Source organism: Nannospalax galili, unplaced genomic scaffold, assembly GCF_000622305.1.
Source record: "Nannospalax galili isolate Female #2095 unplaced genomic scaffold, S.galili_v1.0 scaffold229, whole genome shotgun sequence".
NCBI classification, from domain to species: Eukaryota; Metazoa; Chordata; class Mammalia; order Rodentia; family Spalacidae; genus Nannospalax; species Nannospalax galili.
In genome coordinates this window covers 239,443-255,970 of record NW_008360328.1, presented here as the reverse complement: position 1 = coordinate 255,970, position 16,528 = coordinate 239,443, and the positions used below count along the sequence as shown (strand labels likewise).

Sequence of the window (16,528 nt, the reverse complement as noted above, 5' to 3'; positions counted from 1 at the left end):
TATATATATAAATATAAATATATAAATACAATATGTGAAAACATCTTCTTGGTTTTTATTTTGAAACAATTTTTAGGCTTGTTCCGGGGGTCTCTGTGCTGCCTGTACTGTATTGACCTGTTTTATAGGTGCCTTTTTATTAAAAAGAAAATTCAAAATGCAACCTCTTGCCTTTTTGCTTCCGTATCTGCTTCACTGCCCAGCTTGCTGTTGGATGCTGGGAGAAGAAAAAGGGGACCTCAGGGCTTCTCCATCAGTCTGCAATGAAGGCACAGTCCCTGGAGCCACAGCACTGATATACCCAGTTCCTCTCCAACCCACCCCTAAATTTGGCTGATGGATTTGAGTGGTGCTGGGTAACCAGATTAGTGACTGGGAGGAGGAAGAATTGCCCGCTAGGCTTCCTCTAAGCAGGTGTGGAGCAACTTCCTCTGGTTCCTGAGTAGCATCCTCCCAGGGGCAAGGCACCACCCCCCTGGGGCTTGGGGACTTCCCTGCCCAGATCTGTTTCTCACGTTGCCCTGCTTAAAATGATACCATGGGTGCAAAGCTGGATGAGATGACTTCCGTAGATCCCTCTCAGACTGTCATGTCCCCAAACATTTTTGCCGCCATTCTCTTAGTTAACTGCCCCTCTTTTCTGAGGCCAGGACCCCTCTGCTACCGTATTTTCTATAGCCCCGAGGATTGTGGGGGAGGCAAATTGACTTCCTTCCCCATCAGTGCCCAGAACCCACCAGGGCCCTGGATCTCATCCCCTTGGCCCACCTGGCAGCTTTGGTTCCTGGGCAGAGAAGACAGCTGGGCTTGATTCTTATTTGCCCCCCTTTGGGGTCTGGGAAAGGTATCTTTTCATTCCTCCACTGGGCTGCTCTCCTGCTGGCTTGTCCTTTACTCTTCTTAGGACAATGGCTGGCCTCCAGGGGCTCTTGGACTGTCCTCAGCCTGCAGTCCAAGATCCAGTAACATAGAGTCAACCTAGTACTGGTTTGAATGGAGCCAGGGCAGCTACCCGCAGTAGATCAGTCTCAGGGCTTCCCGCTCAGTTAAGAGGACAGCAGCCTTTCAGGGCCTGGCACAATCTCTGAGTTTAGGAGACTGAGACGTATTAAGGCCACACTCTGCTATCCGGCTATCCCTCAGTGGTGTAGGAAATGTGGGTAGCTGTGATGGTGTGCAAACTTCAAGGGTGTATTCTCATGGAGTGTATTCTAAGAGGGGATTCTGGGGATCATACTAGGAGGAGGCTGTAGACCACAGGCATAGATGGTTTTCCCTATGGCCAGGGCAGAAGTAAAACTGATTGTTAGCTGGTTAGGATCGGAGGTATATGGAGTTCTTTCAGCGTAAGGCAATGCGGGTGATCTAGATAGCCCTTGCTTTACCTTTGGGCTGGTTTATCCTCTCTGGGCTCCAGTCTAGCCTGAAGCGGGCTGAATAACTTAGGGACATCCTAGAGAGATGATTGGTTTGTCTATCTGTCCATTTGGGGATACTAGTCAAAGTAGCTCTTAGAACCCCAGCTTTGGCTGGAAGGGCTTCTAACATCACTCCATATCCCAAAGGAAAGCAGAAACAAAGGTGGGGCTCTGGGACCTAGAAGGTGGTGAGGGAGGTGGCATTCTCTGACTCAGAGAGACTGCTCTTACGCCAGCTGGGAAAGAGCTGGCATAGGGAGGCTGGGCCAGCACAGCCCAGCTTGGTCAGAAGCCGAGACAGGTCATTGCGGAACTTCACTCCTGCGAAGGTATAAAGCATAGGGTTGAGGCAGCAGTGGGCCAGGCCCAGGAATTCACATGTGGTGATGGCCACGGGGAGATAGCTATTCATCTTGCAGCTGTTATCCACAGCGTTCAGCCTCTCCAGTGTGTCTAGGAAGATGACAATGTGATAGGGTGACCAACAGAGAAAGAAGATGCTTGTCACTAAGATGGCCACTCTGACTGCCTTCTGCCGCTGAGGGCGCCGCTGGGCCTGGCATAGCCTGTGTACGACCCCCACGTAGCACCAGCCCATCACCAACATGGGCAGCAGGAAGCCCCCAATATGGTAGAGAAAGCGGGAGGTGTACCAGGCTCTGGTTTCAGCTTCGTTCTCTTGGGAGAACATGCAGTGTGGCAGGGAGTCATTGTTATAGGGTTGACTGACCTTGGCAAAGAGAATCTCTGGCAAAGCGAACAGGAAGCCAGCTAGCCAGATAGTTGCACAGGTGATATGGATGGAGAGGAGGCGACGGTGGCGGTAGGCATGGACAGCGTGGACAATGGCCTGGTAACGGTCCACAGCGATGCAGGCCAGCAGGAGGCTGCTGCAGTAGAAATTGATCTTGTGCAGGGAGATCACGGTTTTGCAAAGGAAGGTCCCTAGCACCCAGCCCACCCAGCCCTCGGCCACAGCAAAAGGCAGAATAAAGACCAGTAGAAGGTCGGCCACCGCCAGGTGGAACAAGAAGGTCTCAGTGGAATTCCGTGTCTGCCGATGTCGCTCCAGGATCACGAGCACCAGGATGTTGCCGATCATACCCAGAAGGAAGATGAGGCTGTAGGCCACAGGCACGAACACTGCCTTGAAGGAAGTGAGTAGAGGTCCCTCCACTGTGGAGCAGAAGTGACTCTCTAGCACGGGGATCTCTGTGCTGTTAATGTCGATGGCAAATGCCTTGTACTGCAGGGACGAGAAAGAAGAGTGAGGAATGGAGGCCTCTCCCAGAGAAGCCTAACTACTGTGGGGATTTTCCCTGTCCTTCTAAGATGCTTTTGTCTCTGCACTATTTCAGTTTCTCTTTGTGTGTCATTGTACAAATCATGCCTTCCTTCCTTCCTTCCTTCCTTCCTTCCTTCCTTCCTAGGGAGAGAGGGGATGAGGGAGAAAAGGGGGAAAAACATCACATGGATGTGTATACTTTTCAATATTTATTTTTATGAGTCTGGAGAGATTGGTTAAGAGCATTGCCTGCTCTTGAAGAGGACCCAGGACTGGTTCCCTGCACCAACATAAAATTTATGCCTTCTGGCCTTTGTGGGCATTGCATTACACAGGGACATATACATACATGCATGTATATACAATAAAAATAAAAATAAAATAAAAATAAATACCCCCCCAAATTAAGATTAAATAAATATTATTTATATTTTATGTGTGTTTTGCCTGCATGTATGTAAGCTCACCAGGTACATGAAGTATCCTTGGAGGCCAGAAGAGGGAGTCAGATCCCTCTGGAACTGGAGTTATTAGCCATCATGTGGGTGTTGGGAACCAAACCCTGGTCTTCTGCAAGAGCAGTCAGTGCTCTTAACTGCTGAGCCATCTCTCTAGCTCCATTTATTTATTTTAGATAGGATCTGTCTATGTAGCCCTGGCTAGCATGGAACTTACTATGCAGGCCATGCTGATCTTGGACTTTTGGTGATCCTTGTGCCTCTCCTTTCTGAGTGCTGGTATTTTAGGTATATGCCACCACGCCCCCTCCTCCCTTTTTTTTATTAGGGGTGAGGATGGAACCCAGGGCTTTGTGTGTGTGAGGCAAGTGCTCTATCATTGAGCCACATTACTGGCCCTCAACTTCTGTTGTTTTGGGGTTTTGGTGGGACCATGCTGGTCCTATTGTTTGTTTGTTTTGTTGTCTACAAAAGGGACTGGGTCAGTGGTAGTGATGAGGATGAAAGGAGACACATGATGTGGACATGCTTTGCAAACTTAGATGACTTCTGTCGTATTTATGTGTCCTTGGGTGTGGAAGGCTGCAGGCCCAGGGTCTGCTATCAGTAATGACATCTGGGATATGGACCTGATTGGAACAAGAAGCCAATATTCCAATTCTGAACAGAAAGTGGGGGAATAAACCTAGGATCCTGCCTGGGGGAGGGGATGGGTGGGTGCTGATGGTGCTGGTTGACTTCCTCTCGATTTGCCCTCCTCTTCCTGTCTTGATTATTGATGAAATTAAGAAAATGGCCTCCCATCTGTTTTAATCCTCACCAGCACGAGGCATGAAATATTACTCTTCTTTTATAAATATGTAAATTGGTAAACATCAGACTGGCTTGAAGCCATGTTTACCTGCTTCCAGTGCCAATTCCTCTACCACTGAGCAGGACTGCCTGGGCTTCCCTCCGAGGGCTGCTGGGAGAGGGGCAAATGGAGAGCTTCTGGCTACTTCCCATCCAGAGAGCAAACTCCTTAGGAGCCCAGCAGCAGAGAGCCCAGAGGCAGAAATGAGTCAGACCCAGGGAGACCAGGCTCAGAGGAGGGAGGGAGCTTGTTCTGAGTGGAAAAGAAGGGGGTGTACCTGCTATGTCTCCGGAAGTTCCCTCCTCCCCATCCTCCTCACCTCTCTGTCACCACCCTCCATCACCCCAGTGCTCAGGTTGTTTGCTAACGGCAGAGGAAGACAGGGTGCCTGTTTGCGTGCCTTTCACTCACAGCTGCCCTGCACCTGTTCTTCCTCACCTCTTAGCTCTGTTCTTCCTGCCCTCCCCTGGTCAACCACCTTCCCGTGCGATGCAAAACCAGTTACACCCAACTGACTGTGGGTTCAAAAGACAATTAATTATATAAATGACAGGCCCCAGGGAGGCAAAAGATGGAATGGTTGTTCTGTCTCCTAGGCTCTGGGTAGTCTCATGCTGACCCTTTTTCAGGAGAGTAAGGGTCTCCTGCAAGCAGAGGATGGTTTGCTGGCTATCACAGAGCTTTCTCACCACCCAGGGGTCCCACTTGTGGATCACACACTTACTTCCAAAGGTGGGAAAACCTATTCCCCATCTTGGTCTTCTGGTCTCTGGAGCAGGTAGCTCTGTGAGAAGGGGGTGGGGACACATGGATGCAATGGTAAAGCCAGCTACCACCCCCTCAGTAACACTTCCTCCTTCACCTCAGTCCTGCCTTTCCACAGGTCCTGTTCTTGTCAATTTCTCTATTCCTGTCCACTTCCTTCACAGAGAACAGTGTGAATTTTCTCATTCACAAATTCCAGCTTGGTGCCATTCAGGAGGCTGAGATGGGAAGATGGCTTAAGCTACAAGTTTGAGATCCATTATCAACATAGCCAGATCCTGCCTCAAAAACAAACAGAAATCCCCCATAAATCCCATAGTATTAGTGTCCTGCTTAAAGTTCTTTTATGGCTCCCCAGAACCTGCACAAGGTAGTTTTATTTTTGTCTTTTTTCCCTCTCCAATTTCATATTCAATAGCAAAACAATTACATGAAAAAGTCATTTTTGTGATAACTTTCATCATCAGAAGGATGAATTAATCCAAAATCCTTGTTTCACATAGGATGCCACATACACTTGGAAGGAAAGGAGATTGATGGCATGTTGTGTTAGGGAAAGATATTAACACACATGGCTTAATTTCAGAACCAATGATAGGGTATCTATACAACATGAGGGCCCAGGATGGTGTGCATATGCCAGGAGACCCTGGGGTTGGGGCTCCAGGCACCTTTCCTTCTTGTTTTTAAACTAGATCTCTTCACTATTGACTATGTGGTTAAAAACACATAGACATTAACTGAGCATGGTGACACACGCCTATTACCTTAGCACTGGAGAGACAAAGGGAGGTGGATCAGAAATTCAAGGACAGTTTCAGCCACACAGTGAGTTCCAGGCCAGCATGGCCTGCTTGAGACCCTGTCACAAACAAACAAATGAACAAACAAATAAAGGGCTGGGTGTGTAGCACTGGGGTAAAGCACTTAACTAGCATGTACAAAAACAAAAAGACTTTGCTTAAGGAAATCATCCTATAGTCATTTGAAAACAGCAGATCTGTGAATAAAGTCTCAATGCCCCAGACAGAAGGCCTTTAAATTTCTTTAAAATGGGCTGGGGTGGAGCTGGAGAGACGGCTCAGTGGTTAAGAGTAGTGACTGCTCTTGCAGAGGACTCAGATTCAATTCCCAGCATGCACATGGTGGCTAACAACCATCTATAACTATAAAATATTTTTTAAAAAATGGGCTAGGGGTGTGTCTCAGTGGGAGAATGCTTGCCTACCACATACAAGGCCCAGGGTTTGATCCCCAGCAATGCAAAAATATAAATAACTAAATCTCTCTAAACTGCATATTCCTATGATGTCAAAATGTATCCACTTAACTACACTCCAGGTATGCTTCTGCCAGCTGCCTGTCCTCAGCGTTCCTACCACCTTCCTGTCATCTTTATTTAAACTCTTCCTGTCTTTCAAGTCTGCCTATCTAATCCCTGCCCTTCCTTCAAGGCCCAACTCAACCTCCTCTTCCTATATCCTTCCTAGCTCCTTCTGCTTGGAATTACAGCCTGGCTAGGGTTCAGCAGGGTCTCACATCTCCTTTTTTGTAAATCCTGCCTCTGGAACCTCCCTTGGTTTCTCTGCCCCCATAGGGAGCGAGTTCCAATAGAATTGTTGAATATAACCACTAAACTCTGAATGCAATGTAGCAGGAGGTGGAGGGGAAAGCTGGGGTGAGCAGTTTCTGTTCAGCAGAGCACAGCATTAGACAGAGGATGGAGATGCAGGGCCTGGGGCAGGCAGGAGGCTGGACTCCACCTACTTTGGCAGTGGCTAGAGCCTGGCTGCTCCCCTGCCCAGGAAAATACTTGGGTCTAGTCAGCTTGTCTGGCTCAGAAGCTCTTCATGAGATCTGTTTGAGTTTTCCCCCCTCCAAGCATCTAGACTGTGCATCTTATCCATTTAAAGTCAATTCAGTGGGACATCTCCCCAGGGACAGGTTTAGAGGGAAGGAGTCTATCTCATGCCAAGAGGTATTGGTTTGATAAAGTGCTCAGAAGAGGGGATGATGGGAGGAAGCTGGTTTGGTACATGTTAGTAGGAGGTGTCAAACAGATGTTTTTGGTCTTAGGAGTGTTAAAGCCACTTCCCATACATGAGAGCTTGGGCACTCCTCTCCCTAAAATCATGGAGAGAAGTAATAAGGTAAGATTGGCTCAGGCCTAGTGGAAAGATGAAGAATTATTGTTCTGAGCACAGCCGGACTATTAAAGGGAGCCCACCCAGACTAATGCCAGGGAGAGCACAGTGTCAGCAATGGGATGAATAGTTCACTCATTCTTTGCTATAAAAAGTAGCAGAAACCCTCACGTGTACCCCCACTGTGCTAGCAACATGCACCATATATAGACACAGACATGCCCAGATGGGGCCATACCACCACACTGCACAGGCAGGTACCTGGTAGAGCACTACCAACTCATAAGCCAGGGACTTGTGCCCCATGATGCTTGGAATAGCTTGGAGCTAGGAATGTGCTTAGGAATTTGCTATGAGCACTGGGGAAGGAGGCCAGGTAGCTGGTATTAGGAGTGGGGTAAGGAGATGAGGTTGAGAGATGCAGAATGCTCCACCCATGATGGGAGCCATATAAGACCTGGGTCCCTTCTTGGACAGGTAATGTCTAAGTCCTATGGATTTTGTCCAAGTACTGAATCTGCCTTGCTGTCTCAAGTTGTCTAGCATATAGCTCTGCTAGGGTTTATTGACTGGGATTTTCTGACAGCAGGTGTGTGTGTGTGTGTGTGTGTGTGTGTGTGTGTGTGTTTATTCCTCAAGAATCTACCCTGGATTCTCTCCTATTCTTTCCTAGCACTCAACTCTGCCTTGGATGGGGCTATGGCTGGAGGATACTTTGAAACAATGCAGTGTCTTCCATAAGCTGGGACCCAGGAACCCAAACTCACCAGGTAAAATTGTGTGAAAGCAAACTAGAGATCTGGACTGGAGTTTCAAGCACCAACTGGCTGGGTATGTTAATACACACCTGTAGCCTTTGCCAGTCTGGATGCTGAGGTAGAGGGATCATTTGAACCGACCTAGCCATCATAGACACTGACACACACACACACACACACACACACACACACACACATACACACACACACCCCTGGTGACAATATGTCATGAGAAAAAAGACTTGAGAGTTTGTCAACTGAAGGATGAGTCACCAATGAAAAGGCTGACAGAGGGCTGCCGTTATCTTCCACTAGGTAAGGTGAGCCTTCAGCAGGCTGCTGAACCCCAGCCCAGTTTGGGGGTTTTGGACCAGGGTGGCCATTCTATTGAGGGATTTGGAAAATCCTGCCTTGGAAAGGCATTTCCAGATACTAGAAATGTAGGGCATATTGAAGAGAAGCCTGGAATCTATGGGAACTGTCTTTAAGGATTAGAAAGGGCCTTGGAGCAGGGGGTGGTGGTGCATGCCTTCAATCCCAGCACTAGGGAGGCAGAGGCAGGTGGATCTCTGTGCATTCGAGGCTAGCCTGGTCTCCATATCGAATCCAGGCCAGATGTGACTACAGGGAGACCCTGTCTCAAAAAGACAAATAAATAAATAAATAAAAAGATGTAGAGCTATAACAGGTCATTTAAAGATTTATTTTATTTTTGGGTGTGTATGTATGCATGTATGTATGTATATATACATGTACCCATGCCCTCATAGGCCAGAAGAGGGCGTCAATAGATAGATAGATGATAGATAGATAGATAGATAGATGATAGATAGATAGATAGATAGATAGATAGATAGATAGATAGATAGATAGATAGGGCCTTGAGTCAAGGTCCCAAGAGGGCAGGCTGAACCCTAGTGTGAGCCTCCAGACAGTCCAGGAGAAATGCACAGAACACACTGAGTTGCTCCATCCAATGGAGGGACAGCTTTCTAACAGGCACAACTGTCCAACAACGGGACATAGTGCAGGGTAAGAGAGCCCAAGTACACAGTAAGGGATTCCTACTTTGGGAAAGGGTCTGGACCCTGCCTTGGAAAGCCTCTGGCATCTGCTTACTGAGGCTTTGATTGTCACACCCTGCCCAGAGCTGAGCTGCTTCTTAGCATGGTTTTTGTTCAGCTCAGCACTGGCAGTATTTGCTTCTCTAGCCTGTCCTGCAGCCATTGAATGCCCTAGCCTGACCCTACTTCCCAGTCCTGAGGAGCACGCTTGGCTGCCTGCCCAGGGCATGGCTCACCTTGGCTCAACCCCAGCACCCCAAGACTCAAGTTGTACTGTCTTTGGGAGACATGTACACACAGAAGCCTCCCCCTGCTTTTTTTCAGGTTCTAGGCCTTTTATATCTTAGGTACATACCTTACCCCTGAGTAACATCTTCAGTCCCCTCTTTTTTTCTACTTGTTATTTCGAGTGTGTGTGTGTATGTGTGTGTGTATGTTTGTATGTATGTGTGTGGACATGTGTACAGGTGCATGTATACATGTATGAATGTATGGAGACCAGAGATTGACATTTGAGTATCTTTTTTGGGGGGACAGGGTCTCCCTGTAACCCCGGCTGGCTGGAAGTCTTATACAGACCAGGCTGAACTTGATCTCATAGAGATCTACCTGCCTCTGCCTCCCAAATGCTGACTGGGATTAAAGATGTGTGCCACCACACCTGGCTTATTATTATTATTATTATTATTATTATTATATGGGTTTTTTGAGACAGGGTCTCTCTGTAGCCCCAGCTGTCCTGGAAGTCACTATGTAGACCAGGCTGGCCTTGAACTCACAGAGATCTGCCTGCCTCTGCCTCCCGAGTGCTGGGATTAAAGGTGTGTGCCACCATGCCTGGCTTATTTTTTTAATTATGTGCATATGTGTGGATTTGTGCACTTGAGTGCAGTGTTGGAGTTGCAGGCTGCTGTGAGCTGCCTGACTTAGGTGCTAGGAGTCGAACTCAGGTCCCTGGAGGAGCAGTACATGTTCTTAACCACTGAGGTCATCTCTCCAGCCCTCATGTCACTAACTTGTCCAGGCTATCTTTGAACTAACTGTAGCTCAGGCAGGCCTTGAATTTTCAATCCTCTTACCTTAGCCTCCCCAGTAGCTGGGATTACAGGCCTGTGTCATCACCAGGCCCTGCTGAGGCTCCATCTCCTTTTATGTCCCTGTGTGGGTATTCCCAGTTACTAGTCAGGAGCTGGGAATGGGGTGGGCAGAGCATCTCAGTCCAGCCTTTAGCAGCTCTTGGGGCACGGGGGTCTGTAGGAATGAGATTGGGTTATGTGTGTGTGTTGGTCTGTTACCTCTCACTCCACTTTTTCCTCAGAAGGCCCACAATTCCAAAAGACCATCCAAGACTCTGGCTTGGATGGTTTGTCTCATGACCCCTCTTTCTCCTACCCCCTTTCAGGAGAAAGCCTCTTTCATCTCTACTTGAGGATTTTGTCATTAGGAGCATGCTGTTGCTCTGGGTGAAGTTGTACTTCTGATTTCTGACTTTTATTTTTTTAAATTTGGCCAGGTGTGGTGGCACATGCCTTTAAGCCCAGCACTGGGGAGGCAGAGGCAGGTTGAAAGCCAGTCTGGTCTACATAGTGAGTTCCAGGTCAGCTGGGGCTACAGGGAGACCCTGTCTCAAAAAGAACAAAAAATAAAATAAAATAAAATAAAATGTGTCTGTGTGTTTCTGCCACATGGGTGTAGGTGTCTGTAAAGGCCAAAAGAGGGCATTAGAGCCCTTGGAGCTGAAGTTACAGATGGTTATGAACTACTTGGCACAAGTGCTGGGAACTAAAGACTGGTCCTCTGAAAGAGCAGCAAGTACTCTTAACCACTGAGCCATCTCACTGGTACATGGCTTTCACCATCTGGGACCTGGGGACTGAACTCAGGTTGGTAGGTGAGCACCTTTACCCCTTTACCCTTTTAGCCATCTTGCTGACCCTTCCGGGATAGTATTGATTTGAAATATTTTACCTCATTTTCCTGAAAGAAAACTCATTCATTCCTGTGTTCTGATTCTGCATTCCAAATACATGACTGCTCTTTCTCTAGCATGCCAAAGGAGTGGGACCAGACAGTCTGTGTCCCCTAGAGAGGCAAGTGTTCTTTACGCAGTTTTATCAGAGTGACAGAACTTAGATTCCCCCTAATGCCAACCCCTTCCAGGCTGGCCTCAGGTTTCCCCTCACTTCTGATCCCTCCAGCTACCCCCCAGTTGAGGTTTCCTCTACTGGGGCTTCTGTGGGACTTTTCACGTGGTTAGAATAGGGGAACCCTCCCCTCCTCCTAGGTAGAGCCCAGAAACAGTCTGAGCCAAGTTTTGGTTCCTCTTCTTCACACCCCTTTGGTAAAGAGAGACAGCCTGTGTGGACAGACTTTGTAGCCCATGATGCTCTGATCACATTGAGGTCATGGCCCATGGTCACACTGAGGTCATAGCTTGTAGTAATTGATCATCAATGATGAAGGGTCAAGGAGCCTGGCCTGGGGCTTGGACCGGCTTGGACCAGCTTCATCCTGCTCTACGACTGGTGAGCAGGGTGGGGTTGGAGATTTACCTCATGACCAGCTTGTGTAGGTGCCCAGCCAAGGCCATGGTTCTGTCCAGGGATCCTGAGATATGAAACAAAGTAACCCATGGGGGTTCTCCTAAACAGGGTCTTCTCTAGGTCTTCCTAGACCTGCTTGTTCAGCAGGATGACTCTCTAGCATGCCCACTCTGGGCAACTGGGTCCTTCTTCTTCCTAGTTCTTAGCCATCTAGAATTTCTGTTCATATCTTGCACTCATGGACATTAGCTGCCCACCTCAGGCAAGCAGGCATGAAGTAGCCAAAGTTGATCTCTGAATTCAAGAGGACAAAGGGAGTTGGTGAGATGGCTCAGCAGGTAAAAGTGCTTGCTATGCAAACCTGACCATTTGAGTTTGATTCCTGGAACCCACAGTAAAAAGACAGAACCAATTCCTGAAAGTTGTCCTCTGACCTCCACACATGGGTCATGGCACACATATGTACACACACACATACATAGATACACACATGCACATGCATACATTAATAATAATAATACATTTTTTAAAAGAGGGACTGGTAAGATGGCTCAGTGTATAAAGTCGCTGACACCAAGTTGACCACCTGAGCTTGTTCCTGGGACCCACATGTTAGAAAGAGAATCAACTCCCACAGTTGTCCTTTGACCTCCACCATGCGTACCCTCAAACACACGCACACACACACATACACACACACACACACACACACACACACACACACACACACAAATATTTAAATGCAAAAAAAAAAAAATAGGACAAAGGTGACGGCAAAATCTTGGCTTATAGCCAGTATTTCTGACCCAAAGTTGGAGAACAGAACCTAAAGATCTGGGAAAACAGCCCAGGACTCAGTTTGGTCAAAGGCAGGAAGCAAGGAGCCGGAAGCAGAACAGATGGAAGAATCTTAGCATACTGCAGAGAAAACCAATAAGCTAAGACCTCAGCTGCACAAGTCAGGAAATACTGGGGGAGCTGGTGAGGTGGCTCAGTGGTAGAGCACTGGCTTAGTATGCACGAGGCCTTGGATTCCAAGCCCAGTATAACAAACCAACCAACCAGAACAAAAACCCAAAATCTTATTGAGAAGCTACTACATATAGGACTTTTCTGCCTGTTCTGCCATCTCAGGGCATCTATGCTATGACAGAGTAGGATGGTAGGCCAGTGCTGCTCATGGCTCTGCAGAAGGTGGGTGGGGCCAAAGAGGAAGATCTGTATCCATAGGGACAACCACCCTGGAGATAGTGTATGGAAAACAGGTGAAGCAGGAGGATGTGCCTGATTGAAGAAGGGATCCAGAGCCAGGGAAGTCCCAGGACTCCTGGGCTCCCCTCTAGACCCTAACTGAGAGGGGTCCAGGCATATAGCTCAGAGCCTTGAGTTTGACACGTGTTATGAAGCAAGTTGCTGGTTTCCATCCTTGGAATGTAGGTTTGCTTCATGCTGTGAACATGCCCTGCTGTCCCTCTGCCCCCTACCACCACCTGTGTCTAGTAGGTCACACAGTGAGGTGAGGCGTGCAGTTAGGGGAAAGTCTTGAGGTTTCTCAGAAGCCGGGAATGGCCAGGTCTCCAGGTGGTTGCAAAGATATCCAACTGGGTCAGGGCTGGTGGTCAGCTATATGCTGTGGGCAGAAGGCACCAGCTAACCTAATCAGAGGCAGCCAGTGGTAAGGATGACAGGTGAGGGTGGGGGTACATTGTCTAGTAGGACAGTTATGTTTTTAAAATCTGATTTGGGGTTTGGCCTAGATCCTGATTAGACCTCAGGGATGGCACCATGGGGGTATCCCCTGGGCAGTCATGTGGGCCTGCACTTAGAAGGACCTCACACTTGGTTTAATGTTCTGCTGTTGCCATCTTGAACTTTTGGTTTGTTTGCTTGTTTGTTAGTTTGTATGTTTGAAACAGTTTGTCTATGTAGCCCAGGGTGGCCTCAAACTTAACAGTTCTCCTGCCTGAGCCTTCTGAGTGCTGCGATTACAGATGTATGCCACCATGCCCATCTTTGAAAATTTTAATACTTTTTCAACAAGCGGCCCTGTATTTTGCGGGGAGGGGCTTTTTGAGACAGGGTCTCCCTGTAGCCCCAACTGGCCTGGAACTCACTATGTAGACCAGGCTGGCCTTGAACCCACAGAGATCCACCTGCCTCTGCCTCCCAAGTGCTAGGATTAAAGGCATGTACCACCACGCCCAGCAGAGCCCTGTATTTTTATTTTGTATTGGACCCACAAATTGAGATGGATTGATTTTAACAGTGTTGGACAGTAGTGGCTAAACTTGCTATGATGAACCTAGCTCTCACTTCTGTCCAAACCCCACAGGCACTTCATAGCTTAAAATCTTGGCAAAAGAGTTTCTCCCAGCAAGCCTAGGAACACAGGAGGTAGAGTTATAACATAGACTCTGGATGCTGAAGAGTTGAGAGAGTTGGGTAACACCTCAAGGTAAGTTTAGGGCAAGAGAGCTGGTAGGAACCAGGGTCTAGAGCTTTCATGACCTTGCCCAGAAAGAAACTCAGAGCAGAGAAGTCTGGGGAGGCAGAACAAGGGAGAGACGGGGAGAAGGGGAGAGGGGTAGGAGAGGGGGAGAGAGAGAATGATGAAGTTTCTGAGAAACCCTGGCAGTCAATCCTCTACTGCCTGTACCCTGCAGTTCCAGGGTTTTCTGGTTGAGCTGCTCCACACATACATCCCTTGGGAGTGCAATGATGACCATGGTGCATCACTGGGGAGACTTAGGTGGATGGCAGAGAGTGGTGCCAGGGCCCATTTTTTTTTTTAAATCCCACCTAGAAAACTCTTTCAGGAATGCCTTATCTCTAGAGATAGCAGTCCTTTGCAAGAGGCAGTAACATGTTCTGGGACACGTCTAGGAGCAATGTAACTTAGCAGTCTTTGCTTCTAACTCTGGCTCACTGGACTCTGCTTCCTTATTACCATCTGGTCTCATATGTCCTTCATCTAAACAAAATAATTGTCTAAAACCTTCCAGTGAGTGATTAATTTCTTCTTGACTAGACCATAAGCTGTTTGAGAGCAAAGACTGCAGGCTCAGCTTCTCCATTAAACACATAATGTTGTGCCTTGATGATAAAAATCATATAACAAGAGATGAACAACTATAAAAATTTTTTTGAGACAGGGTGTCACATATCCTAGGCTGGCCTTAAACTCATTATGTAGCCAAGGATGATCTTGAACTTCTGATCCTCTTTCTTCCATCTCCCATGTGCTGGGATTACTAGCAAGTACTACCACACTTAGTTTATGTGTGCCAGGGATCAAACCCAGGGCTTTGGGCATGCTAGGCAAATGCCCTACCAACTAAGTACTCTCGCAACAAACAACTATATATTGATTGATTCATGAACAATGCTAATTAGCAAACTAACGTCAAGAAAACTTAGCGGGGCATGGCAGTGCATACCTTTAATCCCAGCACTCGGGAGGCAGAGGCAAGCCAATCTCTGTGAGTTCGAGGACAGCTTGGTCTACATAGCAAGTTCCAGGCGAGCTGGGACTACAGGGAGACCCTGTCTCTAAAAGAAAAAAAGAAAACTTCCAGAATTCTTTGCTATCTAGTCCCTTATTCTAATCAAAGAGAAGGGATTCCCAAGCTGTCCCCTCTCCCATGGCACAGAATATTTAGAATTCCAGCAGGGCCTGGGCAACAGGGAGCCCCATGTTCCTACTCACCAGGTCCTCCAGGTTGTAATTGGTGAAGTCCATGTCTAGGGTAAGTGGGTAGTTCATAGCTGTATTTCTGCGTCACCACACTGGTCACCGTCTGATACTGAGAAAGAAGCTCTGCGTCCGGTGCCTATGGAGAGGTGGCAGGCGTCAGCTGCAAATTTAAACAAATGAGCTGCGTGTGTCTCCTGGGGCTGTGTAGGACCTGCTGCTTGCCTAACAACTCGTCGTTTCCCCCCCACACACACACACACTGGGTCTTTTCTGTTGTGTGTGCATTTTTTTTTTTTTTAAGAAAAAGGGAAAATCCCCCACAGCATCAGTGCTAGCCAAGCATTTCAGTGTCTTTCCTGGCAATCACTATCTGAAATGGGACAGGGACTGGTATGAAGGCAGCCCCTCACTTCTGCTCACTAGACCTCTGTGAGGGATGCATATTGAAGGAAACTCTCCATAGAAAGGAGAGAAGAGCACTTCCAGCCACCTCTCCTCAGTCTTCACCTCTAGGTCTTTACCCTCTTCACCATTAGGGTGACCAACCATCTCAGTGTGCGTAGAACTGAAAGAAAGTCCCCTGTCCTGGGAAACCCCTTAGTCCTGTTCAGAACAGGTCATTTGATCAATTTGTTACCACCATCCTTTTTGCCCAGGCAGGAGCAAACTCCCTGTCCTTTTTCAACTCAGGTTTGAAAGAGGTAAATTAGAATTTTTAAAGCAAACAACCCTCAATGGTACTAGAAGACAAAAATGAAATTACCAAATGAAAGCACAACATAAACATAACCACAGAGTTATCTTGTGACTCAGAAATAGTGTTCCACCAACAACTGAACTTGGTTGTCATGTAATTATTAACACCATAGACTCCCTGACTAGAGAGAACACTGGTAGCCATCCAGGTCAGTCCCTGTTTTCATACAGGTCGACGCTGTGACCCAGAGAGGGAGACTAGCTTGCCCAAGATCCTGCAGCAAATCTGCTAACTTGCATCCAGGTTTCCTAACTCCACACTCTGCATCCTCTTCTCCAAGGCAGCTGCTCCTTCAGGTTCACAGTGCCTGTCCCTTTCCTCTTGCTTGGCCCTAGCTTGACAGCTTTTTTTTTTAATTTTTATTTTATGTGTATGAGTGTATTGTCTGCATGTGTGTGAGTGCACCCGTGTTGTACAACACCGTGGCAGTCAGAAGAGGGAGTTGTAGTCCCCTGGAACTAGAGTTAAGGATGGTTCATAGCCACCATGTGGGTGCTGGGAATTGAACCCAGGTCCTCTGCAAGAGCAGTCAGTGCTCTTAACTGCTGAGCCATCTCTCCAGTCCCGGACAGCCTTTTTTATGAAGACCTTTGGTAGATGTTGATAGATTTCCCCTCCAGGTCTCATCATTATGGGTTTTCTTCCACGAGAGGGCATTTCCTGTTGTGGTCCACGATAGTGTAAAAATGATTGTGCCCAGAGGCACCTACATATGACATGCTGTTTCTTTTTTTTTTTTGTCTTTTTGAGACAGGGTCTCCCTGTAGCCCCAGCTGTCCTGGAGCTCAC

The 16,528-nt window shown here is 47.7% G+C and overlaps 1 protein-coding gene across 1 annotated transcript; it reads right to left on the bottom strand.

The window, feature by feature from the left end:
* Positions 1-1,596: 1,596 nt before the first annotated feature.
* On the bottom strand, positions 1,597-15,027 carry Cxcr5 (C-X-C motif chemokine receptor 5). Its single transcript, XM_008826046.1, has 2 exons — positions 14,995-15,027; positions 1,597-2,664 (listed from the first exon to the last, which is right to left on the bottom strand). Exons 1-2 carry the CDS (start codon positions 15,025-15,027, stop codon positions 1,597-1,599), a joined length of 1,101 nt encoding a protein of 366 aa, XP_008824268.1.
* Positions 15,028-16,528: the final 1,501 nt, after the last annotated feature.